We start from the raw sequence: 27445 nt of genomic DNA on the forward strand, positions 1-27445 counted from the left end.
TTGGGGCCCCTGTTCCATGTAGGTAATTACTGAAGTGGGCCCCTGATGTTAATTGCAATTCTAGTTCAGTGTTAGAGTATTCCTGTGTTGACCTAAACCAATCATTGATATGTCTCATGCCACTTGCCACATTTGGTATCGCATGCTGAGGAGCCCTAGCCCTCCATACTCCTCCGGGATTTGTAGTGTCGCAATTGGGAGACATGCCCTCTTTCCTCGCCATAGGAACCGCCTTAGCATAAGAGTTTAGTTTCCGCTCATCAGCCCTGTTTAAGTATACTGGGATCGTCTGGAGTATATATAACCACCTAGAGATGATCATCATATTATATAATGCTATTTTGCCCCCCAATGACAATGGCAGGGGGGTCCAGGCCTGTAGCCTCCGTTCAGTTTCTTTGATCAACCGGTGTACATTTTGTTCATACAATTTTGTGAGATCTGAAGGAATATTTACCCCTAAGTATTTAATGGCACCCTTCGCTCTCTGTAATGGCATCTCCTTATTTGCGTCTACTTGAGTTTTGGGGCCCAGCGTGAGAATATAAGATTTATCTATGTTTAGTTTGAACCTTCATAGATGGCCGTACTGTTCTATACCTTTTAGGAGGGCTTCTAAAGAACTACTTGGATTTGACAAGGTCAGTAGCAAGTCGTCGGTGTATGCCAAGACTTTTACCTCTTCCCCCACCTCAATGCCTTTTATCTCCTTTGTGCTCTTCAGTGTTCGGAGCAACGGCTCTAGGGCAAGCACGAAGAGGAGAGGTGAGAGCGGACAACCTTGCCTCGTGCCCCTCCCAATAGTAAACTTGTCCTCACTCAGGCCATTTACAATTAACCTAGCCCCTGGATCTCTATATAGGGTTTCCACTGCTTTTACGAACCATCCCTGAATACCCATACTACCTAATGTACGAAATAGGAAATCCCAATGCACCTGGTCGAATGCCTTTTCGGCGTCTAAACTGGTCACTATTGCCGCTTCCCCTTTTGTTTGACAAGATGCCATCGCCAGCAGTAATTTCCTGACATGGGTTGCCTGCCTGTGCCGGACAAACCCCACTTGTTCGGGGCCTATAAGCATAGGAAGCCACTGGGCCAGTCTCTCTGCCAGCACTTTTGCCAGCAGTTTCACATCTACATTTAACAGTGAGATTGGTCTGTAGGAGCCCATTTCCTCAGCTGGCTTATCTGGTTTAGCTATCAGCGTGATATATGCGGTGTTCGCATACTTGGGGAACATGCCTTCTGTGACTATCACCTCATAGAAATCTAAGAGAGACACCAGCGCCTCTGGGGGGAGCATTTTGTAATATTCCCCAGTAAATCCATCAGGCCCCGGTGCTGAGTGCCCTTTCAAAGATTTTATGGCGGCCTGTATCTCTGATACGGACTATTGAGTAGGTCTATGCCTTCTTGGGGTAATTGAGTTAATCCTGCTTTCTCTAGGTATTCAGGGAGTTGTTTGCCAATCGGCCCCTGTTGTACCAAGTATAATGCTGCGAAATAATCAGTGAACGTTTTCCCTATTTTTTTCCCTGCCTGTGACAATGTTCCCATGCGTATCTTTCAAGGCCGTCACTGTCCTAGGGCCTCCCCAATTTCGTATAATTCTTGCCAAGAGCTTCCCTGGGCGGTTACCACATCTCTGTAGTTTATATTTGTAGTACAGTGCAGATTTATTTCCTTGTTCATGCAACAAAGTATTAAGCGCGACTTGGGCAGCTCTCAACCTTTCTAATTAAGTTTTGTTAGGATGTTGTATGTATGCTCTCTTGGCTTTCTTCATTTGTTCTTCTAAATGTAAAATACCTTGTGCCCTTTTCTTTTTTTTTAGGCTACTATAAGCTATCACTTCTCCTCACAATACGGCCTTGGAAGCAGACCAAAATAAGATTGGCTGCGTGTGTGCGTGTTCTTTATTATTGAGGGCATATTCCTCCCACTTAGTTAAAATATATTGTCGAAATTGCGGGTCAGTTTCTAAGTGTGCCGGTTATCAATAGAAATCAAACAAAATAAAACATGGAAAAGAAAATAAGATGATACCTTTTTTATTGGACATAACTTAATACATTTCTTGATTAGCTTTCGAAGGTTGCCCTTCTTCGTCAGATCGGAAATAAGCAAATGTGGTAGCAGATAGTATATATAAGAGAAACATCAAAGCATTACTTTGACAGTCTGACAGAGTGGGAGGGTGGGGGTATGCATGGGGGACATCAAAGCATTTCATTGATATTCTAACAGGATGGGTGTTGGTAGGTGAGAGGAGGGTAATAAACAGAGAAATACAACTTCATGGTTTATAATGGGTTAGAAAACCCAGATCCTTATTAAGTCCTGTTTGTTGGGTATTAAAATATTCAATCATTCTTATTTCAAAGGTCTTACGCTCCTGTATTGTTTTAAAATTACCTTTCAGTATTCTTACTGTGAAATCATTGGTGCAGTGTTCTGGTCTTGTAAAGTGTTGGCCCACAGGGGTGGGGGCTTGACTGGCACCGGCTATTTTCATGTGATGTCTGTACAGATTGAATCTTGTCTTAAGCATCTGGCCTGTTTCTCCAATATAGCATCCTTTGTTACATTTTTTACACTGAATGATATATACCACATTGGAAGATGAGCATGTAAAATAGTCCTTTATGTTGAATATTTTTCCCTTGTGAATGACTGTGGGGTCTTGTGAAATGTTCTGGCATAGCTTGCAGCTGGATGTGTTACAGGGAAACGTGCCCTTTTCTTTTTCAGTCTGTGTTGGGAGTTTACTTCTGATCAGCTTGTGTTTTAAGTTTGGTGGCTGTCGGAAGGCCAGCACTGGTGGGGATGGGAATATCTCTTTCAGTAATCCATCCTCCTGGAGTAAGGGTTGTAGATCTCTTATGATTTTCCTCAGTTTCTCCAGCTCTGGGTTGTATGTCACTACAAGGGGAATTCTATCTATGGCTTTTTTTTCTTTGTACTGTAGCAGATTTTCCCTGGGTGTTTTGAGGGAGGAGGCAATATTCTTGGAGATTATTTTGGGGTTGTAGCCTTTCTGTTTGAAGGATGCAGTCAGGGTTTCAAGGTGTCTGTCTCTATCCTCTGGGTCCGAGCAGATATGGTGGTATCTTGTGGCTTGGCTGTAAATAATGGATCTTTTTGTATGTGAAGGGTGGACGCTGGAGTTGTGGAGGTAGCTGCATCTGTCTGTGGGTTTCTTGTATATAGATGTTTGTATACAGCCATCACTGATTGAGACTGACTTTTTCTGGGGAGTAGTCAATTTTGAATCTGATTGTAGGATGGTATATATTGAAGGAATAGTAAAATTGTTTCAGAGTTTCTTCCCCCCCGTCCAAATCATAAAAATGTCATCGATATACCGGTAGTATTTTAGAGGTTTGGTCTGGTATGTATTCAGAAATGTCTCTTCCAGCTCAGCCATAAAAAGGTTGGCATATTGGGGTGCTGTCCTGGTGCCCATTGCATGCCCATTATTTGTAGATAGATATCATTGTTAAAGCGGAAGTAGTTGTGAGTTAAAATAAATTTGATTAATTTTGTAATAGTTTCTGGTGAGTATTGATGGTCCAGTGTGGATTTTTTTTAGGAGTCTTCCACATGCAGCTTATGCCATCCGCATATGGAATGTTGCTGTATAGTGATTCTATATCCATCGTGACCAGAAGGGTGTTTGGTGGTAATGCTTTGATGTTTCTCTTATATATACACTATCTGCTACCACATTTGCTTATTTCCGATCTGACGAAGAAGGGCAACCTTCGAAAGCTAATCAAGAAATGTATTAAGTTATGTCCAATAAAAAAGGTATCATCTTATTTTCTTTTCCATGTTTTATTTTGTTTGATTTCTATTGATAACCTTTAAGAGTGGACTAGGGGGTCACGTGATGCTTGCGAGCTGAGCGGACGTCTCCAGCTCGGGCTCCGCTCCCACTGCTGAAAAAAAACCCCGTTTTTGCGCACTAAAACCCCCTGAGCACGCCGCAGGAACAGCTGAGGGGTACCCGCTTCTAACCGGCGATAATCGGAGAGCTGAATAAGCGCTGGCGGTGAGAGGGAGCGGTGTTATGCCCATAAAGACATAGCGGCAGAGTAAGCAACGCGTGGCCATGGCGAGTCCCAAGATGGCGGACAAAACAGAGCCCGCGGGGATCCTGACCCTGCCGACCACGGCGATTCAAGAAATCACACAACAAATCACTGCGAGCTTAGATGAAAGACTAACTAAAATACAGACCTCAGTGGACTCCATTAAGGATGCGATGGAACGTCAAACTGCCAGAATGCAGCAAGCGGAGGATCGAATTTCCCGCCAAGAGGATAGATCGGAGGAGATGCAGGCTCGAGTGGAAACGATGGAAGTGCGCCAGGCCCAGCTTTCCCAGCAGATTGATGATTTGGAGAATCGTAGCAGGCGCAATAACGTCAGAATTATCGGCCTGCCAGAAGCGGTTAAGGATGTTGAACTGCGGAATTTAGTTGAACATTGGCTGCCTGACCAGCTGGGGCTCCAGCCAGCAGACACGAAGATGCTGGTCGAGAGGGTCCACAGAGTGGGGTTCCAGCGCGAGAAGGACACGCGCCCGAGACCAGTAATTGCGCGCATCCTTAACTATGCCGATAAAGAAAAACTTTTCCAGGCTTATTGCAGCAAGAAATCCTTGGAGTATGACGGCCACAAGCTTTTGTTGTTTCAAGATTTCTCTGCACGAGTCACAGAGCAGCGAAAGAAGATGGGCCCTCACTGCAAGAGACTGTTTGATAAGGGGGTGCGTTTTGCCCTCCTATTCCCGGCGAAGGTGAGGATCCTCCACGACAACAAAACGTTATTCTTTATGGACCCTAAAGAGTTGGAGGCCTTTGTCAGGCGCCTGCCGTGAGGAGCTCTTCAGGGAGCGTGATTGGAGGATCAGGACTGAACTGAGAAAATGGGCTTCTTGGGGTTTGTGGCAGATGGCACGTAAGCATTGGGGGCCCCGCGGATAAAGGAACTATAATAGCAGCCCAGGGATGATGTGGCTTCTGCGGTTTTGTGGACGCTTCAAGTTGCCGCTTGCACATATCAATGGGGGCCTTAAACCTGTGGGTGGTAAGGGGGAGCACAGTTACTCTAAGTTGTTTTACTTAATGTTTTCTTTAACTGGAGCCATGTCCTGGAAGGGAGGGGGCCGGGGCTGGAACAGGGCACCGGCACCTGGACTATGTAGATGGTATTGTTCTGTTATACAAAGCATGGCTCCAGCCGATGCATTGACAGTTGAAAGTTATATTGGTTGCATTGTCATATAGTTTACTACGAGACTATGTATAAGTTTTAGGAGGAGATATTGGGGGGGGGGGGGGGTTTCTCTTTCTTATTTCTATTTGATGTCAGGGGGGCGGAGCCACGGGCGGGTGGTTACTGGTGTGTTATAGGAGGGAAAATAGCTCCTGGGTGGGGGTTCGGGAGGGAAGGGGGGGAGGAAGGGGGAGTATGGATGTGTAAGAGGGGAGGGTTGGGGGGTGGATGGAAGAGAGGGAGTGGAAGGTGTGTGTGTGCAGGGTAGGGCGGGGGGGGGGGGGGGCTGGGGGAAGTTTGAAAGATACGCAAAACTTGAAGCCTAAAAGTGTGGTTAGCCTGAGTGAAGCAGTCAGACGCAGCATATGTTTGTTGATGAATGTTTGGTGGCCGGAAGGTTGGCGCAGCTGTTCCCGCAGGTTATGCTGGGAGGCCTGTGAGAACTTTTGTCAAGAATTGAGTGCTAGAATTTGTGAATGCTTAAAATATGGTTAATTTAAAGATCATCACACTTAATGTTGATGGGATCCATTCTCCCATCAAGCGTACAAAACTACTCTCCTGGTTGTCTAAAGCGGGGGCTGAGATTGCTTATTTACAAGAGACACATCTGTCAGCGGCAGAACATCAAAAACTCAGAAGGGGATGGGTAGGGGAGATAGGATATTCCTCCTACAATGCAAGACAGAGAGGGGTGACTATCTTGATACATAAAAGACTCCCCTTCATTGTTCATAAAACAATAGCTGACAGAGATGGGAGGTATGTCTTGGTTCTGGGAGAACTCTGGGGACAAAAACTTTTACTGTGCAATGTGTACGGGCCCAACGTATACTCCCATAAATTTTTCTCCGAGGTGGTGGCCAGGGCGGTCGCCTACTCTGAATACCAGCTGATTGTAGGGGGGGATTTTAATGTGGTAGTGGACCCCTCAATTGACTGCAAGCCAGCGAAATGTAAGGGTGGAAACTGGGAGCACAAAGGGGTGAATTTTGTATGTAATCAGACGGGGCTAGTGGATATCTGGAGGCTACTGAACCCACAGCAGGAGGAGTTTACGTTTTATTCACACCCTCATGGGGTTTATTCTAGACTGGACTACCTCTTGGTGGACCTCTCCCTGTCTGCTCGGATTTCTAGAGCGCATATAGTAAATCATACCTTAAGTGACCACCAGGCAGTGGAGATAATTATCCCGTGGTGTACGGAGCCGAGCGAGCGGGTGTGGAGGTTCTCCCCTCTGTTAAGCACTGATAGAGGTTTTCAGGAGTATATGCGGGCTAAGTGGGTGGAGTATCAACAGCACAATCAGACATCAGATGTGAGCTCGGGAACATATTGGGAAGCTTCCAAGGCTGTTATGAGAGGGCACATCATAGCATACGCGGCAGGGGCAAAGAAGAAGAGAGAGGCGGATTTGTTGCGCCTGTCTCAAGAATACCATCAGTTACGCCGGAAGCACATTTCTCAGATGAACGAGGACAATAAGCTTGCCCTGAAGCAGGTTAAACAGCAGATAGATGAGATCTTGCGGCAACGAGCCGAAAGGGATATATATTACCAGCGGTTCCGACTTTTTAAATGGGGTAATAAGGCAGGCAAGTTGTTAGCCAATTTGGTGCGGCCCTCGCGAAAGAGACAGATTACATCCATTATTCAGGATGAGCAGGGGAGGTCATACACTACAGAGTCCGAAATTGAACAACAATTTGTGGACTTTTATAGTTCCCTGTACAGGGCCCGAGATTTTGACCAGACCAAGTATGAGGATTTTTTTCAAGGATTGCAGCTCCCACGCCTGGATGGGGAGCAGCTGGCCCATCTGAATGCCCCCATTTCAGAGCAGGAGATAAGGGAGGGCATAGGAGCCCTGAAACTGACTAAGGCCCCTGGGCCCGATGGCTTTGGGCCTGAATACTATCGAATCATGGCAGACCTGGTGGCACCACTGATGAGGACCTGGTTTAATGATCTGGTTGACAGGGGGGAGCCCCTGCAGCGTAATGAGGCCCATGTGGTGCTTTTACCGAAACCGGGTAAAATCAGGATGTTAAAATCTTGGCGGCTATCCTGGCCAGGCGTCTGAACCGGGTCATACATACTTTAGTACATGAAGATCAGGTGGGCTTTGTGCCGGGGAGGCAAGCCTCTATGAATATCATGCAAGCCTTGATGGCCATCCATGAGTGTAAGAGGACGGAAGGCCCGGCGGCTATAGTAGGGCTAGACATGGAAAAGGCCTTCGACAGTATCTCGTGGGAATACTTGTTTAGGGTGCTGGAGCAGTTCGGGATTCGTGGGGCCTGCTCTGAGTGGATCCGGGCACTTTATGCCAATCCTTTTGCACGATTACAGATAAATGGGAGGCTTACTGATTATTTTACAATTCAACGGGGTACAAGGCAGGGGTGCCCCCTTTCGCCGCTTCTTTTTGTGCTGGCTATAGAGCCTTTGGCTGCAAAGATCCGTGGTAGTGAAGAGGTCCGAGGTATTCGGGTAGGGGGTAGGGAGCTGAGGGTGAACCTCTTTGCTGACGACATTCTACTATATGTTGCCCATGCCCCAAGGGATTTGGAGAAGGCACTCTCTGTGGTTGGGGGCTTCGGGGATATCTCAGGACTCAGAGTTAACTATACTAAGTCGGAGCTGCTGCCCATGACGGATACTCAGGGGGCGAGGGGGATGGCGGGGCTTCCGATACAACCGGTGGCAGGGGCAATGAGATATTTGGGCATCTATTTAAGCACTAATAGAACTACAATTTATAGGAAAAATGTGATAGATGCTCTGGACAAGATCAAGAGTTTGTGTGACAGATGGAGGGACTTGCCCCTTTCGCTGATGGGGCGAATAGCATTAGTAAAGATGGTGTTGCTTCCCAAGATTTTATACCCGATACAGGCTGCACCAATCTAGGTTCTCAGACGGGAAGAACGCAAGTTCCGATCCCTTATTAGGACTTTTATATGGAGGGGGAAGGGGGCACGAATAGGGGTCTCCAAATTATGCCACAACAAAGACAGGGGGGGTCTGGGATTACCGGACTTACGCCGGTACAACGTAGCGGCGTTAATGCGCCTTATTTATGAGGGAATGGGAGGGAGCAATCGTTTCTTGCCTAGTGAGGAACTAGGAGACTGGAGTCACCCGTGGACTTTTCTTAATCTGCTGCACGTGGGATCGAGTAGTGACTCTTGTATGTCACACAAGCTGGCTTTCTTACGACCCTTAAGGAGAGCTTGGATGTGGTGGAGAGGTCAGCAGCGGTGCTCCTCGGATGCCTCACCATATTTGAGTATGACAGGTAATGCGGCATTCCCGGCGGGCATGGGATTTTCTATTTTTTCTAAGTGGGCAGATTTAGGCTGCAGGATATTGGGACAACTTTTGGAGGAAGGGTCGGGCGTCTTCTTGTCTTTTGACCAAGTTAAGGCACAGTGGGCCGTACCGAATAACAACTTATTACAGTACTTGCAGGTTAGACACTACTGGTCTACTATACAGGCGCAACATGGAGATGGTTGGCTTTGGGGCCCCTTAGATAAGATTTTGTTACGTATACCCACTAAGGTTAACAGTTTATCTACTTGGTATAAGATCCTAACAACGAACGGGCAGTGGGGGGACATGGAACAGCTGGTAATGCGCTGGAATGAGGATGTAGGATCTAGGTACACGGAAAAGGAGTTTGGGAAACTTTTCACTAACCTGTATAAGATGGTTAGAGCTGCTGACCTGCAGGAGACACAATACAAGATCCTTCATAGAGCATATATTGCTAGAGCAAAGGGGGCAGCCAAAGGACTCTGGACAGATGACAGATGCCTTAGGTGCAGGACTGAGGGGGGAACCCTTATACACTCTTTCTTGGAATGCTCAGCTCTATCACTGTGGAATGTGGCTTTTCAATTATTGGCTGCAGTGTTGCAGCGGGAATTGGAGTGGGACTATACAACTTTACTGTTAGGGGATCAGTCATTATTGGTGGTCCAGGGACTGCGATATCCACAGCGTCGATTTGTGTATGTCTCTCTGCTGCTGATTAGGAAAACAGTTTTGCATTTCTGGGTGTCACCGGAGCCCATACCTGCAGAAGCTTGGAAGGCAAAAATGAGGGAAGTAGGCAAATATGAGAATCAGATCTACAGGGGATCCCCCAAACTGGCCAATAGACAGTACGCTTACATATAGGCTTCATGTTTAAATATCATGGGCTAAGGTTTCCATGATAGTAGGAGGGGAGGGGGGATAGGGGGAAGGGCATGGGTAGATGGGTGCGTGGAGTACGAATGTTGTGATGGGATGTATATGCATGACGGCTTGCTAGTGTGTGAAAGTGGGGAAAAAGGAGGGTTATAAAAGAAAATTCAGTATGGAATACATCTCACCTTTATGACAGTGTTTCCTTGTTCTGTTGAATTTTGTATCAGTATTGGTGTGCAGAGTGACCTAGATGATGTTTTTTCTGTTTTTTATGAGTGTATTGTGTACTGAAGAAGTTAAAAAATAAAATTAAAAAAAAAAAAGAGTGGACTAACACACGGCTACCACACCTCTCTACTTAAGTGTGCCGGGAATTGCCATCTCCTCCCTCCCCTCTCGTCCTCTGGCATTTCTATATCTACCCATACCAGGGAATGGGCCGAGATTTCTTCAGGACCGATAGTGGCCGCTTTTACCCAGGGAAACAAGGATCTGTCTGTTAAGATGTAGTCTAGTCTGGCTAATGTGCTGTGTGCCCTGGACCTATGGGTGTAGTCTTTTTCTTCAGGATGAAGTGTTCTCCAAACGTCAATTAAGTCTAGCGTTTGAGAAAAAGTCTGAAACTGCTGAACTCTGGACCCTGAATAGTGCTGTGACATGGGGTTCGTGCAGTCAATGTCCGGGTCGGCTACCATGTTAAGGTCTCCCAATATCAACAATCGCTTAACCTTATATCGTATACAATGACTCGCTAAGACTTTGTAGAACTCTGGGTCATACACATTTGGTCCATATGCCCCCCACCAATAGGAATTCAATGCCTTGCAACCATATCTGCAGAATGATATAGGTCCCTTGTTCCCCTTTAGTTAATAGCTTGGCTTTGTAATTTAGGCCTTTTCGGAACAGTACCACTACTCCTCCTCTTCTTCCTTGTGAGGATACCGCATAGCTCTCACCCACCCATAGTCTCTGCAATTTACCATGCTCTATGTCTGTGAGTCGCGTTTCTTGTAGGCATGCAATATCAGCTTTGTGTCTCTTCAGGGCTGTCAATATTTTAGTTCTCTTAATGGGAGAACTTATGCCTCCCACATTCCAAGTTACAATTCTGGCAGGCATGGTCTATTTTGTATGTTCCTTACTACCGCAGTGCTCACTCTAATCTGCCTCCTCTTTCCTCCAACATTCCCACCCTGGGCTTTCCACTTTTTGCCTATGATGTTTAGAGCTTTGGTCCCTACCGGTCTCACCGTCCACTTTTGCAGCCTTAGTCTTTCGCTTTTGAAGCAACCACCCCTATCATCGGTGGATGCGTCGATGGTCACCCCTTCCTGGTCCCCTTTATGTGTACCCACAGATGTCTTTCTGTCCCCCCTTCCCCCCCTTCAGCCCTGCTCCCTCTCTCTTCACCCCTGTCTCCGTGAGTGGACTTGCGGAGTGGACCTTCCTTATTCCGCGTTGGGTCCCCCCTGTTCCCCAAATGCTACAAAACGGGTAGTTGCGCATGGTATTCTGTCTCATACATTACCAAATATATTACCCTCCAGTTAGTTCATTCAGGCTGCCTGCAGGAGTTTTTGCTCAGTTACAAACGCCTGTGCCTCTGCCACTGTCTGAAAATGGTGCCACACGTTCTGGTACTGGATCTTAAGGTGCGCTGGATACAATAATGCAAACTTTACTTGGTTCCGCGCTAGTTCTGCGCATAGAGGATGGAACGCTCGTCGTTGTTCCTGAACTTTCTGTGAGTAGTCCTGAAAGATCATGATCTTGGGCCCCTCGTATTTTAGGCTGTCTCTCTTCTGGCGAAAGCCCTGTAAAATCTCTTCCTTGTGGCGAAAGTTTAATATCTTTGCTATGGCCGCCCTTGGACGCTGTGCGCTTTCGACTCTATGCCCCAATCCGTGTGCCCGTTCAATGATTAATGAGCCTGCCGGGTCTGTCAGTGCAAATTCTTTCAATAACCATGTTTCCAGCCAATCTGACAAGTTCCTTTCCGGTACTCGCTTTGGGAGCCCTATGATCCTGATGTTGTTTCGGCGAGATCGATTTTCTAGGTCCTCTATTTTATCTGTTTGTTCCGCGAGCTGTTTTTGCAGATGGGCGATATCGGGGCCCTGTGTGCGGGTATCATCTTCGAGGGCAGAGACTCTGACCTCGAGGTCTCCCGTCCTGATTTCCAGACCATCTAGTCCCACCTGTATCGCCTCTATATTCTTTGATAGCGAGTCCCAGCGCAGTTCCAAGGCGCAGACTACCGCTGCAGTCAGTTGGTCTAACTGCGCCTCCGTAAAAATGGGAGCTGCCGGCGCGGACCCCTCCGCCATCTTGGATTCTCCGCTTCCGGCCTTTCCCCTTGTCTTCGTGCCTGTTTTCTGTGCCATTTCTGCTGGAGACTTAGTAAGAAACTTTTCCATGCAGTCCGTCGCGTGCGGGATCGTTCTGGAGGGTCAGTTTGCGCTAAAGATCAGTTAAATCTTGCGCTTTGGGGCGGGGGGTCCTGGAGCTGCTAGCTACTGCTGCTGCCTCGCTCACCACATGACCGGAAGTCCTAGAGTTCTATCTTAACCAATCAGTCATTTTGCCATCAATTATTTCTAAACTCCGTTCCCACCCCGTTGAATGTGCACTGCACACTTGGGACTGCAAGAGAGCCTTGGTCTTCTCTCTGGGGCGTACTAAAGCCCATAGACAGTCACCCAGGTTTTTGTTTCTTTTGACCCTAACAGGATAGAGACAGCCATCAATCAGTAAATGCACTTTGTCCAGTTGGCTAGCAGACTGCATTTCCTTTACTTATGCCCAGGCTGGGCTGACTCTAGAGGGTCATGTCATGGCTCATAATGTCAGAGCCATGACTGCGTCAGTAGCCTACTTTAGGTGAGCCTCCATAGAGGAGATTTGCAGAGTTGTAAATTGGTCAGCAGTCCACACATTCATATCTCACTAATGCTTAGAGCAAGACTCCTGACGTGATAGTTTGGTCAGTTGGATTCTAGACTCCAAATAGATTCTGAATGAACAATTCCACCCCTCACCCCCAGGCCCATTTGTTTCTGTTTCAGGCTGATCCAAAAAAAAAGCGTCTTGGCCTTCCCCTGTAGCCCATGTTTGTTCTCCATTTTTTGTTTCAGATACCCCTGTAGCTAGGGATTCCCATGTGTGAGAAATGATATTCTGCTTGTCCTCGGAGAAAACGAAGTTAACTCACCTGTAGTAGGTGTTCTCCAAGGACAGCAGGACACATATTTTTGCATAGTCACCTGCCTCCCCTAGGAATTGTATTCTATTAGCTTTTATAACAGATAGTTTGGTCCCATGAAGCAGCGAGTGGGATGTTCTATGCACATATGTGGTGCGGTATTCCAGAGGTTTGTAGCACTGTTGCTGGGAAATTCTCTGTACTGAGCTTTGTCAGATGATGTCACCCATATGTGAAAACACGTGTTCTCCTGCTCTCGGAGAACACCTGCTACCGGTGAGTAACTTTGATGTACTGTAAACATTTTACAGTTCTTTGTGGGGTTTTGCAGTATGGATGTTTGTACAAGGTAGATTTAAAATTGAAAACCAAAATGAAGAATAAAAAATAACAAAAAGCAGGACTGGCTCAGTGTCCCTTGTCCATAAGTTACTTTGATGGTCAGCCATCACCTCAGAATCATAACTAGGACACAGATTCCTATATGTGTTACAGTACAAGTTTGTAGCTTGGAAGGCTGCATGGGTGATCAGATAACTGTACTTATGATGATTTGTCTTCTGAGTAGACTCTGATTTAAAATCTCTTTTCATTTCCTCTCAGTGTTCTGGAAGCTCTTGCATAGGGGGAAGAGCAGTCGGCGAGATGTTCTCCTGATCGGCCTTTGTGATTCAGGGAAGACACTGCTTTTCAGTAGGGTAAAACATTTTAATATGTAAAAAATTACTTGTGTATTACAGACAGGTAGAGAAGATTAGATCATAAAACAGAAGGGATCAGGATGTCTGTAGCATTTCATTAAAGGAGTAATTCAGTGCTGAATGAGCCAACTAGAAATTAAATTTACTGGTGAAGGGTTAGGTAAAGAAATGTTGGTCAGTAAATCTAACTTCACGTTTACCACTTCAAAGATCCTGGGTTTCAGCAGTAGCCTGGGCCATCTGTGGTATTGGCTTCCCCATTAAGTAGTACAGATACTAGAGATGGAAATTGTAAGTTTTTGTCATGAAAGAAAATTTTTTTTTTTTAATTTATAAGAATCTTTATTGAGCATTGAAGTACAATACAACTGTTCAGAAATACAAGTATGACAGCAACAAGTAAGCAAAAGTACATCCACGCAAACATCATGGTTCACATCTCAATAAACTGCCTAAATACTTTTTCAATGCAGCTATAAGATCCAATCAGTATTCTTAATTTTTCCTTTTACATATCCCCCCTCCCATTAGACTATCTTATCCAAATCAAATCCACCGAAAATTATTTTTAAAGTAACTTTCAGCAAGGAAGTCTGCACCCATTGCTAGGGCATCTGGTTTGTTTGGCATTAGACTTTCTTTGCTGGTGGTATTTGGAGACTTGTTTGTAAAAAAAAAAATGTATTCAACTTATTTTTAGGGCAAGTGTAGTCAGTGTTGTTTCATGGACTCTGAAAGCTCCTTTAATGTGTAAATGGTAAAGCTTTAAGATGTCTAAAGTTAGTGGTCCACTATTTGTACTTATCTGTAGTGAAATACTTCAATCATAACCTGAATAGAATTAGGCAAGAAATTTCTATAAACTGAACCAGTACTAAGGAGATGGAAAGGACTTTTGTTGTTGTTGTTGTTGTTATAAAATAATTTTGCATGTTTTCACCCCAGTAAAAATAACAGTTTAACTGTGGAAAAGATTATTGTACACAGATTTATGGCTTTGTTTTTATAGCTATAGTAACTCATGGACTATGTATGGCTAGCACACTCAGGATTGCTGCTAACAGGATTACTTTGGGGACTGCCCTTGCACTTTCTGGATATTGCCAGGGCAGCCTGCAATGATTTTCAGTTGCATTATCCAGACAGTGCTGCTAAAAATCAAGGGATGACCCTGATAAGCCCCATCCATCTGGATAGCAGCCAGGGCTGTGGGGTCAGAGTTGGAGTTGGTAAAAATGTACTGGCCTGACTCCAGCTTCAAAATAAGAACTTACAATATTATAATATAAGGTAAATTTTATCATTTTATACTTTATTTACCAGTACTTTAGATCCAAATCAAAAAATGTATGTTAATCCAGCAGTTGTTGGAAATATTGCCCTGGTGGTTACTGCTTTGCCATCAACCCAAGTTAGTGTTGAGAGATTGTTCTCTGCGCTGAGAATAATTAGATCAGATTAGAGGACATCCATGAAGGAGGATCTGACTGAGGCATTCTTTTTCTGAGGACAAATTATTCATAGATTTATTTTAAATATTGGGCCCCTTTTTCTAAGCTGTTAGAAAAAAAACGGCAGCCTTTTATCCGCTGCAGTAAAAGGGGGCCTCAGCGTGTGTCAAAAACATGTGCTGATGCTAGCGCAGGCCCCCTTTTAACACAGCTTAGAAAAGGGGGGCCTGCGCTAGCATCAGCACATGTTTTTGACACATGCTGAGGCCCCCTTTTACTGCAGCGGATAAAAGGCTGCCGTTTTTTTTCTAAGAAATGACCATGCAGTAAGTGAACCACTTGCTGTGCGGCCTTTTTTTGGGCGGGGAGCAGTTACTGACACCCATTGAGGTGACAGTAAGGACTCCCACTCTAACCTGGCAGTAACTGGGCAACATGCAGCACTGCCTGATTACCGCTGGGTAAACACCAGTGCTACAGAAATAGTAACATAGTAGATGACGGCAGAATAAGACCTGCACGGTCCATCCAGTCTGCCCAACAAGATAACTCATATTTGCTACTTTTTGTGTATACCCTACTTTGATTTGTACCTGTGCTCTTCAGGGCACAGACCGTATAAGTCTGCCCAGCACTATCCCCGCCTCCCAACCACCAGCCCCGCCTCCCAACCACCGGCTCTGGCACAGACCGTACAAGTCTGCCCAGCACTATCCCCGCCTCCCAACCACCAGTCTCGCTTCCCACCACCGGCTCTGGCACAGACCGTATAAGTCTGTCCAGCACTATCCTCGGCTCCCAGCCACCAGCCCTGCCTCCCAACCACCGGCTCTGGCACAGACCGTACAAGTCTGCCCAGCACTATCCCCGCCTCCCAACCACCAGTCCCGCTTCCCACCACCGGCTCTGGCATAGACCGTATAAGTCTGCCCAGCACTATCCCTGCCTCCCAACCACCAGCCCCGCCTCCCGATCTTGACTAAGCTCCTGAGGATCCATTCCTTCGGCACAGGATTCCTTTATGCTTATCCCACGCATGTTTGAATTCCGTTACCGTTTTCATTTCCACCACCTCCCGCGGGAGGGCATTCCAAGCATCCACTACTCTCTCCGTGAAAAAATACTTCCTGACATTTTTCTTGAGTCTGCCCCCCTTCAATCTCATTTCACGTCCTCTCGTTCTACCATCTTCCCATCTCCGGAAAAGGTTCGTTTGCGGATTAATACCTTTCAAATATTTGAACATCTGTATCATATCACCCCTGTTTCTCCTTTCCTCCAGAGTATACATGTTTAGTTCAGCAAGTCTCTCCTCATACGTCTTGTAACGCAAATCCCATACCATTCTCGTAGCTTTTCTTTGCACCGCTTCAATTCTTTTTACATCCTTAACAAGATACGGCCTCCAAAACTGAACACAATACTCCAGGTGGGGGCCTCACCAACGACTTATACAGGGGCATCAACACCCCCTTTCTTCTGCTGGTCACACCCCTCTCTATACAGCCTAACAACCTTCTAGCTACTGCCACCGTCTTGTGACACTGTTTCGTCGCCTTCAAATCCTCAGATACTATCACCCCAAGATCCCTCTCTCCACCCGTACCTATCAGACTCTCCCCGCCTAACACATACGTCTCCCATGGATTTCTATTCCCTAAGTGCATCACTTTGCATTTCTTCGCATTGAATTTTAATTGCCAAACCTTAGACCATTCTTCTAGCTTCCTCAGATCCTTTTTCATGTTTTTCACTCCCTCCCGGATGTCCACTCTGTTACAGATCTTAGTATCATCCGCAAATAGGCAAACTTTACCTTCTAACCCTTCGGCAATGTCACTCACAAATATATTGAACAGAATCGGCCCCAGCACCGATCCCTGAGGCACCGGAAATGGTGCGCTGGGAGTGGAAACTACCGCTGGCCTGCTGCGGTAGCCCAGCGGTAGTTCCGGATTAGCGAGTGGTAACCCTGTGTTGGGCTTACCACCGCTTAATAAAAGACCCCCATTATGTTTATCAACATATTGCATGTTTTCATTTGACAGCATTCTTTTTGTTCAGATTATTTGTTCAAACTTCAAATAAATATATTTTGTGGTCTCTTCGTCCCAATTTTGTATGTAAAGAAATATTCTGTGTTTCTGTAATCGAATTTCTCATAGATTTACTATATATAGTAGGAATTAGAGTTAGGGGGTCAGACAGTAGAAAAATAGAGACGTTGGAGTTGAAGGTTTGGTGTACTGACTCCACAGTATCCTGCTACTTGGATAAGTTGACTTTAAATATGGGGCCTGGTGGATTTATAGAGGCTCTTTTCATATGCCTGGAGCATATGAAAGCTTGTTGGGGGGGGGGGGGGGAGGAGAAATGCGTTAAGAGGTAAAAACAATCAGCAATGTAGTACAGTTTTTTCTATCCTTACTGTAATTGGTCTTCTCTGAGGACAAGCAGGCTGAATATTCTCACTGATGGGTCATCGTCCGCGACGGCCCAGGAGACCGGAAGAAAAAACTTAAAAGCAAAAAAGAAGAATCTAGAACGCTCCGTTGCGCGGGCTGAACGCAGTGAGCATGTGCGAGCGTGCCCTCTTAGTTCTTTTGATGCGCGTTCTAAAGAGACACGTCTTTGTTTAGCGCTCTCTTTTTCGGACTCAGGCAGTGGTGTGCTGGTAAATGTTTAACAACAGGCTCTCTCCCCGGTCCACCTCTGCGCCCCTCCATCCACCTCTGCTTCCCCCCCACCCCCAAATTGCAGAGCTGGCTATAGTCGGGGAGTGGGGGGGGGGGGGGCAATGCATTACTCCAGGAAAATAAAAATAATCCCATGTTCCAATCTAATTCATGTTTAAAGTGGGATAAAATGCCATAAATAAGTAAATAAATATAAACTTTTAATGTTGAGCACCTGATTCTCAAAGTGGACATATTCCAAACACTGTAATGAAAATAAAATGATTTTATTCTACCTTTGTTGTCTGGTGACTTTGTTTTTCTGATCATGCTGGCCCAGTATCCAATTCTGCTGCTATTTGTCCTCTTAACTCCATTTCCAGGGCTTCCTTTCCATTTATTTCTTTACTTTCTGCCTTTCTTCTTCATTTCTTTTTTTTTTTTTTCAATTTATAAATTTTATTAAAGAACAATGTATCACAACTGCATTGTACCATGTCATTCCAATACATTTCAACTTTTAACCTAATATGTCTCTAAATCATTTAAATTCTCGGTCTTAAAAACTCTGCTCTTGTATAGTGAATAATCTTAATCAATCATGATCTTTCTTTCTTCTATATCGTATATTAGACAGTACGCTGGCGTTTGAGCACATTAAGCACAGTAACGCCAAGCTAGGACTGATGAGGTCTTTTTCTCTGCTGTGAATTTATTATTGATATAAAGAGAATAAAGAAAAAAAGAAAAATAATTTTGAAAAAATAATATAAGAATACCGTTTAACACTTTGATTAGGAATATTTTTTTAAAAAAACATTCAGCTCATCATTGCTACTACGGTGAAAGTTTTTTGCTGAAATTGTGTCCAATTAGATTTTTTTTTTCTAAATCATTTAAAACATTTTCTCCCCCCCTCTCCCATCTCTTATCCCCTCTTCCTCCCCCCTCTCTCTTCTTTGTCCCTCAGGATGTCAAGTTGTTCTCTTTTCCCCTACTATCATTCAAAACCTTGTTCAGCCGCACCCATTCTTGCGCCTCAGGGTTGTATCTACCCTTCCTTTTATCTGTTAATTTTTCAAGTTCTATTATGCCACAAAGCTTCACCCTCCAGTTATGTATTGTGGGCCCCATGCTACATTTCCACTGCAGCGCTAAAACTGTTTTCGCTGCAGCAAGGCCTATGCGTTTAACTCTTTGTTGCCATTTTTTGCCCTCTCTGATTACCCCATCCCAACAAGCACCATTTAGGTTCCCACGGGAAGGGAGTCTCTAGAGCCACTGATAGCCCAGCCACAATCTCTTTCCAATACCCTTACAGCATCTTACATTCCCACCATATATGGTAAAATGTTCCCATTTCTTGTCCACATCTCCAACAGACCGCCGAAGTCCCTGGGTACATTTTGTTCACTTTATCTGGTGTGTAGTACCACCTGCTCAATACTTTGTAAGTGCTCTCTTTTATTAATACACATATTGAGGCTTTCTTAACCTCTATACACACCCTCCTTCATTCAGCCTCACTCATATTCTGTGTCATATCTTTTTTCCCACGCCTCCATATATGGGAGTTTCTGGAATTCCTGGCCCCGAAGGTAGCCACACACTTTAGAAATCCCCTTACCCCTCACATCTATCTCCCCCCACAAATTTTCAAGTTTTTCATGTTCTTTGGGTGGGTTCCTTGCCGATTTCTCAGTTGTAATAAAGTGTTTAACTTGCAGGTAGGCATATGTATTAGTCTCTTGTAGGCCATATCTTTCTTGCAGTTCTTCAAATGCTTTAATACGCCCTCCCTCCAGGAAGTCTCGAAATCGAATCAGTCCCTTCTGAAACCATGTTAAGAAAACCCCTGATTCCTTTCCTGCTGGGAATCCCGACTCTTGCATTATCCAAGCATAGGAGGGACCCCGCAGTTTAGCTTTTAAGGTTCCCCAGAGTCACAGTAAATGCGATACAAATGGGTTCAGTGTCAATTTCCCATAAGACTGTTCCAGAAGGGAGGCCCATAACAGACCCTCCAAACACTTGTTCTAATTTGGTTATTTGTGACAGATCTACCTTACAGCATTCTGCTATTTGTGTTATTTGCGCCGCCCAATAGTACCATTGCATATTTGGCATCTCTCTCCCCCCCCCCCCCCCCCCCCCCCCCCACCATCCTGTACCCTTCCCCACATTATCCGCAATGACAGCCGAGCTGATCTCCCCTCCCATACAAACCTCCCTAATTCCGACTGTAATTTTAGCACTCCTTTTTCGGGACTAATATGGGTAGTGTCTGAAACAAGAAAAGGAGCCGTGGTAAAATGTTCATTTTTATCACTGCTATACGTCCCCACCATGATATCCATCCTGACCTCCATCTATTCAGATCTCTTCTCACTGTTCGAAGTAAAGCTCATAGTTCCAGGCATACAGGTTCTTTAATTCCTTAGGAATCTTTATTCCCAAATATCGGAATCCTGTATCCGTCATTTTAAAATTAAACCTCGCTTTCAGCTGCACCTGCTCCACTTCTGTTATTGTAATTCCCATTATCTCAGATTTATCATAGTTTACCACAAACCCCGCTTGCCTCCCATATGATTTAAGTTCTCTAACTATAATGGGTAACGTGTGCACCGGGTTGGCTACATAAAACAGGATGTCATTTGCAAAGAGTTCAATTTTGTGCTCTTGCCCCCCTAGTCTAATTCCTCGTATATCTTTCAGGGATCGGATTCTCTGTGCTAGGGGCTCGATGGACAACGCAAACAACAGAGGGGAGAGTGGGCATCCCTGACGTGTCCCCCTTTGAATTGGGAAGCATTCAGAGTAGCCCCCATTGACCTTTAACCTCGCAGTCGGGGACGCATATAATCCCCGCACCCACTCTATAAAAGGTGTTCCCAAGCCCATTGCTCCCATTACTTTCCATAAATATTCCCATTCCACCCTGTCGAATGCTTTCTCTGCATCTATTGCCAGTAACATTAGTGAGTCTCTTCTCCTCTGTGGTCCCCATACAATATTCAGTGTGCGTCGAATATTATCTGCTACCTTTCTATTGAGTATAAACCCTGATGTTTGTGCAGCGCTGCGTACGCCTTGTAGCGCTATAGAAATGCCAAATAGTAGCAGTAGTAATGGATCTGTGTGTATGAGGTGTGGCATAATATGGCCAGGCGGTCTGCCATAACCTTTGCTAAGATCTCAACATCTGTGTTCAATAATGATATTGGCCTGTACGAACCACACACTGTCGGGTCTCTCCCTGGTCTTGGTATTACTGAAATTCCTACTACTTTCATGCTGTTGGGTAAGCCATTCCCTCTAAAGTTTGCATTTCCGACCCTTACCAGTAACGGTGCTAGTTCCCCTCTAAATACTTTGTAGAATTTCCCGGTGTATCCATCAAGTCCCGGTGCCTTTCCCCCCTTTAACCCCTTAATCACCCGGAGTACTTCCTGAAGTGTTATTGCTGCCTCCAGTTCTTTTTTTTTTGAAAATTTCTTTATTGCATCATGAAGACAAATATAAACATCTGCTGCCACCTGCAGCTCAACGTCACTCAGTACATTGCAATCGAAAGGACAACAGTACAAATTATGCATCTACAAGACATATGTATTGGTCCCCATGTGCTTTTGTGTTTCCTCCCTTATTAATCCCTTCCCTTGTGAATGAGGTCCCCCCCCCCCTCCGTTTGCCCTCCCTCCCTCTTCCCCCCCTATCTGGCTATTCTTTACTTTGCAAATCCGGGTCTGGCGCCATGAGCAGATCTCGCGCTCTCCCCCATATATCTCTATACTGGCGATTGCCGAGCGCTGTTGAAAATTTTAGTGTCATATTCACCCACTGGGCCATGTCCTTCATTTGAGCCTTCCACCGCTCCAAAGGTGGAGGTTCAGTGTCAACCCAAGCTTGCAAAATGCATTTCTTCACCAATAATGCAGTCAACAGCACAAATCTACACTGAGCTACACCCAGTCCTTGCTGTCCAAGAGATTCCTTACAGCCCATTAGAATAGCTGAATACTTCCACTCCATTTCACATTGTAACGTCTTTTCAATTACTTCCAGCGCTCCTACCCATAGCTTGTGTAGGCTCGGGCACTCCATAAATGAATGCAAAAAGCCTCCCACACTTTTCCCACATTTGTTGCAAACATCATCCTCCCACATCCCCATGGTTTTGCCTCTCTCTTTAGTAATATGTACTCTGTATAAAATCCTGTATTGTATATCCTGTAGGGCTGCATTTGGTGTAATCTTGCTTAACCCCCCAAAGACCGTGCTCAGCCGTTTCACAGTAACCTCCTCACCCGTGTCCCTACTCCAAATCTCTGCTAACTGCCGGACATGTGGCGCCTCCTGTGACTCCCGAATTAATTGGCACCATTGTGACAGTCTATTTAGCTTGGGCGGGATTTGCAAAAACATTTTGTCTAGTTGCGTGAAATGCACCCGTTCCCGGCTCCTGCGTTCCACACTCAGCACATAATCTCTAATTTGAAGGTATGCAAAGAAGTGCGATCTCGGCAACTGCAATTCATCCCTAACTTCGGTGAACGTTGGGAAAGCCTCCTCTTCCGTTTTCCTAAATTGCCCTATAAATCTACACCCCTTTTCACGCCAGTCACTAAATACTGATACCCCTTGGCCTGCCGGAAAGGCCATGTTGCCCGTTAATGGTAGAAATGGGCTGGTTCCTCTCGCTGTTCCGCCATGTCCCCTCCACCATCTCCAGGCCCTCTGCAGCGCTGCCACATATGGGTTATTCACTATCTTTTTGGCTCCTGGTACCGCCCATGACTCCAATACTGCAAACGGGTCATTGTGGCCACACCAGCTCTCCCAGAAGCCCGTAGTGGCATAAAAACTCTCTCCTGACTGCAGTTCATGAATCCACCGCATCAGCGCTGCCACATTATATGTTCTTAAGTCTGGCAACTTTTGACCTTCCTGTTTACGAGTATGAGTGAGTTTCACAAAGGAAATCCGTGATCGTTTCGCTCGCCAGATAAAAGTACTTATCACACTCCTATACAGGCTATCCTCCTTCCTCCATACCCATAAAGGAAGCATTTGTAAGGGGTATATTAATTTAGGCAACATTACCATCTTAACCAAAGCAATCCGACCCATAAAATTTATAGGCAAGTCTTTCCACCTTCCGCAAAGCCGTTTTACTTCCTCCACTCGGTCTGTCACATTTTTTTTATACATCCAGCTCTGATCTGCGCTTAAGAACACTCCTAAGTATTTGATGCCCTTTTGGGCCCACATCAAAGGGAACTCCCCAGGTGTTCGACATGTGCAAGGATCACTGATGGGCAACGCTTCTGACTTCCCAAAGTTGATACTGAGCCCAGAAAATTCCCCATATTCCTTAATAATATCCATCACTAGTGGCAGCGTTTGCGACGCCTTATCCAACATCAAAAGCATGTCGTCAGCAAATAAATTTATTCTGTGTTCTGCACCCCCTACTCGTAGTCCTGTTAGTCTGGGTTCTTGCCGTATTCTAGCCGCCAGGGGTTCCAATGTCAGAATAAAAAGTAACGGTGACAACGGGCACCCCTGCCGGGTACCACCCCGTAAGGGGAAAGCATCCGTAAGGGAATCATTTATGATAATCTGCGCCGTGGGATTGTTATACAAAGCTGTGATCCATTGTAGAAACTCTCCCTGAATACCAAAGTGCCTCAGGATCCAGAATAAGTACTCCCACACTACTTTGTCGAATGCCTTCTCGGCATCCAGACTGGCCAGTATAGCATCTCCTGCTCTCCCCCCACCTTCAAGTAGCACTCGGCTTACTTTTAAGATATTGGCCGATGCGTATCTTCCCTTAACAAACCCCACCTGGTCGGGATGAACTAGATGAGGCACCACCTGGCTCAGTCGATCCGTCAATACCGCCGCCAGCAACTTAAGATCTTGATTGAGCAGCGAAATGGGTCTATAGGATCCAACCTGCTCCCCATCTTTCCCTGGCTTGGGGATGACTGTGATATGTGCATGGTTCAGCACAGGTCCCATCCCGCCCACTTCCCTCACCTCATTACACATGAGAATAAGGGGTTCAATGAGCAAATCCTGCAGGATCTTATAAAATTCTGTCCCTAGACCATCTGGCCCTGGGGCTTTAGCCAGCTGCAAGCGTTTTATTACTTGCTGCATTTCTTTCCCTTGTAGTGGTGCATTCAGCATCTCTTTCTGGCTTTCAGTTAACGAGGGTAAGTTTACGTCTCTAAGGAACTCTATACACTTTTCCTCTGAGAAAGGGCCCGCTTTGTAAAGTGTTGTGTAATAACGCACAAATTCCCTTTCTATTTCCATTTGGTCTGTAGTTACTGTTCCCTCCGCTTCTCGGATCTTACCTATATACTGCTTCCCCGACCTCTGCCTCACCAAGGCTGCTAAGAGCTTACCTGTTTTATTCCCCCATTGGTGCAGCTTATATTTATATAATTTGATATTGTATAGCGCTCCTGCATCCAGTATCTCCTGCATTGCCTTCCTACACTCGGCATATGTCTGTCTATTATGTTCTGTGGGAGAGATGATGAGAGCTCTACGAGCTTCCCGTAATCTCCCGGACACCTCTGTAAGTTGAGAGCTCCGCCGCTTGTTCTGCGAGGCAGCATAAGAGATAATCTTGCCTCGGAGTACAGCCTTCGCTGCCTCCCAATAAATTCTCGGGTTTACCGACTGGGCATCATTCTCAGCGACGTAGTCTGTCCAGCTCTGCCCCAAGTAAGTTTTAAATTCTCTACTTTGGTACAGAGCCGGATTCATACGCCATCTTGTCGGCCTCTTCCTCTCCCCCCACCGCATTTCAGCCCACACTGGGGCATGATCAGAAACATCGGGGTCCCCAATTCCAGTCTGTTCTACTATCAAGCTGACTGAGTGGGACACAAGCAGGTAGTCAAGACGCGAGTGAACTCCATGCGGGTGTGAAAAAAAAGTATAATCATGCTCTTCTAAGTGTTGGAGGCGCCAAATATCCACCAGCCCTAGCTCATTCATAAGTAAATTTACCCCCCTTTCTTCATGTCCCCGCCCCACCTTCCTTGGGGGTTTGCAATCTATAGAGGGGTCACTTGTAATATTAAAATCCCCTCCTACAATGAGATGGTATTCATCAAAAGTTACTAATTTGGCTATCAGAGCGGTAAAAAATTTGTGAGAATAAACATTTGGTGCATATACACTACATAGTCCCACCTTGATACCTTGCAAAGATCCTGTCACTATTACAAAGCGCCCTTCCGGGTCTTGGTACATCTTATGTAAGCTAAATGCAATTGTTTTCCTTATTAGTATGGCTACTCCCCTTTGCCTCCCATTGTATGCTGCAAAATATATGTCTCCCACCCAATCTCTTTTCATCTTAAGATGTTCTACTTTACTTAAGTGTGTTTCTTGTATCAGTGCCACATCGGCCTTTTGCCTCTTGAGCGCCTGAAGTACCTTTGCCCTCTTTATTGGTGAGTGTACCCCGTCTACATTTAATGACACAACTTTTAGTTTAGCCATTCAACTCATCTGTTGATAATTTCTAGACTCACCAATACTCTGTATATCTCTGTCCAGAGGCCCCCCAGCTAGGCCTCCAGACCAGTCTTGTTGTCTGGAATCTGTACGTAAAGTTATGGGTTCTCTTCTCCTTTCAATCATGATCTTCCAGCCCCCCGATATGCTGTTGCTTGTGATGTTAATAGCCAGAACTGTCCCCAGCCCCCCGTCCCTTTCACTGTCCTCCCCTCCACTCCCCCCCTTCCCCCCCTCCCTTCCCTCACCAATCGTTACATTCCAATTTCCCAACACACACACTTCCATCCATGCAATCCTTAACCTTAACATTTCCTTTCCCCTACCACTAACTCCCCCGCACTCACAACTCCTGCTTCCCCTAATAATTTGCGCTCTCCCGTTCTCTGTGTCTATCTCCCCTTCTCTTCTACCCCAGCCTCCCCTTCCCCTGCAACATCCTAATCTACAAAAACCAAAAACAGTAAGGAGTGCCAACATTTTCCTGCTCCTTTCAACACCTATACATCAAAAAATAACCTTCAAACCCACTTCAACTTTACATCCAGTCCCGCATGTAGAACTTAACTTCCAGCAACCTCTGGCTCACTCTTCCCAAGCTGTCCTCTTCTGCCAGGTCCGTGGATCACTACCAGTGCTTCTTCAGCTTGGCATAGGGCTCTTCCTTCCATCTACCGCGGACTGTCACCTCCCTGGTGTTCCCTTGATCTGGTCAGATGTCCCTTTTTTTTTTTTTTTTTTAGAAGTAACAACATGGGCACCAACCACTGATCACTTGTTCCCACGGGTCTGGTCAATCCAACATTTAGGGTCTTCACAATTCTAATAATTCAGTTTGATTAATCCTTAAGGCCCACAGTTTCTCGTGTGTATTTCTGCCTTATTCTGGTCCAATCGCAAGTTTCTTTTCCCCACACATTGTACTTATAATCCAGTTTGTTGCACTTTCACAAGTCAGGTGCCATAGCTGATCTGTTCTTTAAATCCCTTATATGCGTTCCACATATGCTGGCAGCTCGCTGGGGTCAGTAAAAAACAGTACCTTATTATCAGCCATCACCCGCACTTTAGCCGGGAAGAGTAGGGCAAATTTCACCCCTTTTTCAAACAAGCGCTTACAATGCTGTCCCATTTTCCTCCTTTGCTCCGAAACCACAGCAGAGTAATCCTGAAATAGCAAGACTTTACTTCCATTGTATTCCAGCGCTGCTTTCTTCCTGTAAGCCAGTAGTATTTTTTCTTTGCTGGCATAATTCAAAAGTTTTGCTATAACTGTTCTGGGGCGGCTCTCCCCCTCTCTGCGCGCCCCAATTCGATGGACTCTTTCAACCTGCAAGGTCTTTCCCGGACATTGTAATCCCAGCTGTTCAGGGAGCCATTCCTCCATGATCTTCCACAGTTCTTTATCCTGCACCGACTCAGGGAGCCCTACTATCCGGATGTTATTTCTTCGGCTCCGGTTCTCCAGGTCGTCGACTTGCTGCTCCAGGCGCTCACACTTTCGCTCTAGCCCGCTTATTCGGGTGTCTGCTACCTCCGTTCTGTCTTCTTGCCTGGAGATCCTTTCTTCCGCCTGCTGGAGTCTCGCACTTTGTCTTTCCACTGCTTCCCGGATTTGCTCCACTGAAGATTGAAATTTGGACAGCTTGTCTTCTAATATAGCCGTCACTTGCTGTATAAGTTCTTGAAAAACTTCGGTAGGCTGGCTCGCTTCTCCCGCGGTTTCTTTAACCGCCGCCATTTTTTTTTCCGCGTCAAGCATGCGGGACTTTTTAGGCCTCTGTGACTTCACGGGCATTCCCCGCTCTCTCTGCCGCGTTCTCCTCCTCGCAGCCTCGTGATCTAAACGCGGGTCGTTTACTGTGTCCCCGTCCGGGTCGTAGATTTTTGAAAACGGGAGTTAAGCCGATTAATTTTAAAGATAGAGGGAGTCAGTAGCGGAGCCGGGTTCTCGGACGTCCGTTCAGCTCCCTCGCATCACGTGACCCCCTGCTGCCTCCAGTTCTAATCTCTGGGCTCCTGTTATCTTATTGAGGCCTAGATCCTGCAAGTTTCTTTGTATTTCCTCTCGGGGCGCCCCTCCCCCTGCCGTATATAGTTTTGTGTAGTACTGCACAAATTGTCGCTTGATGTCCTTATCTTGGTAGACCATCTTATCTCCCTGTGTCTTTATTTTTGTAATCATGTTCTTAATTTGTTTTTGTCTTAAACTTCGTGCTAGTATGGTCCCTGCTTTATTACTAAATTCAAAGAATTTTTGCTGCATCAGCGACCTGTGGAACTCCATCTTTCTCAACTGTAGTTTTTGGAGTTCCCCTCTGCATTGTAGTAATTCCCTGAAGGTTTTAGCGTCCCTATCCGCTTGATGTTGAGCTT

At 45.7% G+C, this 27445-nt stretch overlaps 1 protein-coding gene across 2 annotated transcripts in view; it reads left to right on the forward strand.

Moving 5' to 3' along the window:
* SRPRB (SRP receptor subunit beta) overlaps window positions 1-27445 on the forward strand; it is a 269053-nt gene that overhangs the window by 23461 nt on the left and 218147 nt on the right. For both annotated transcript variants that reach the window (XM_030216497.1, XM_030216498.1), the window contains exon 2: window positions 13298-13392. In XM_030216497.1, the coding sequence (XP_030072357.1) occupies window positions 13298-13392 (95 nt within the window). The remainder of the gene's footprint in view (window positions 1-13297; window positions 13393-27445) is intronic.

This window comes from Microcaecilia unicolor, chromosome 10 (assembly GCF_901765095.1).
Source record: "Microcaecilia unicolor chromosome 10, aMicUni1.1, whole genome shotgun sequence".
Classification (NCBI taxonomy): domain Eukaryota; kingdom Metazoa; phylum Chordata; class Amphibia; order Gymnophiona; family Siphonopidae; genus Microcaecilia; species Microcaecilia unicolor.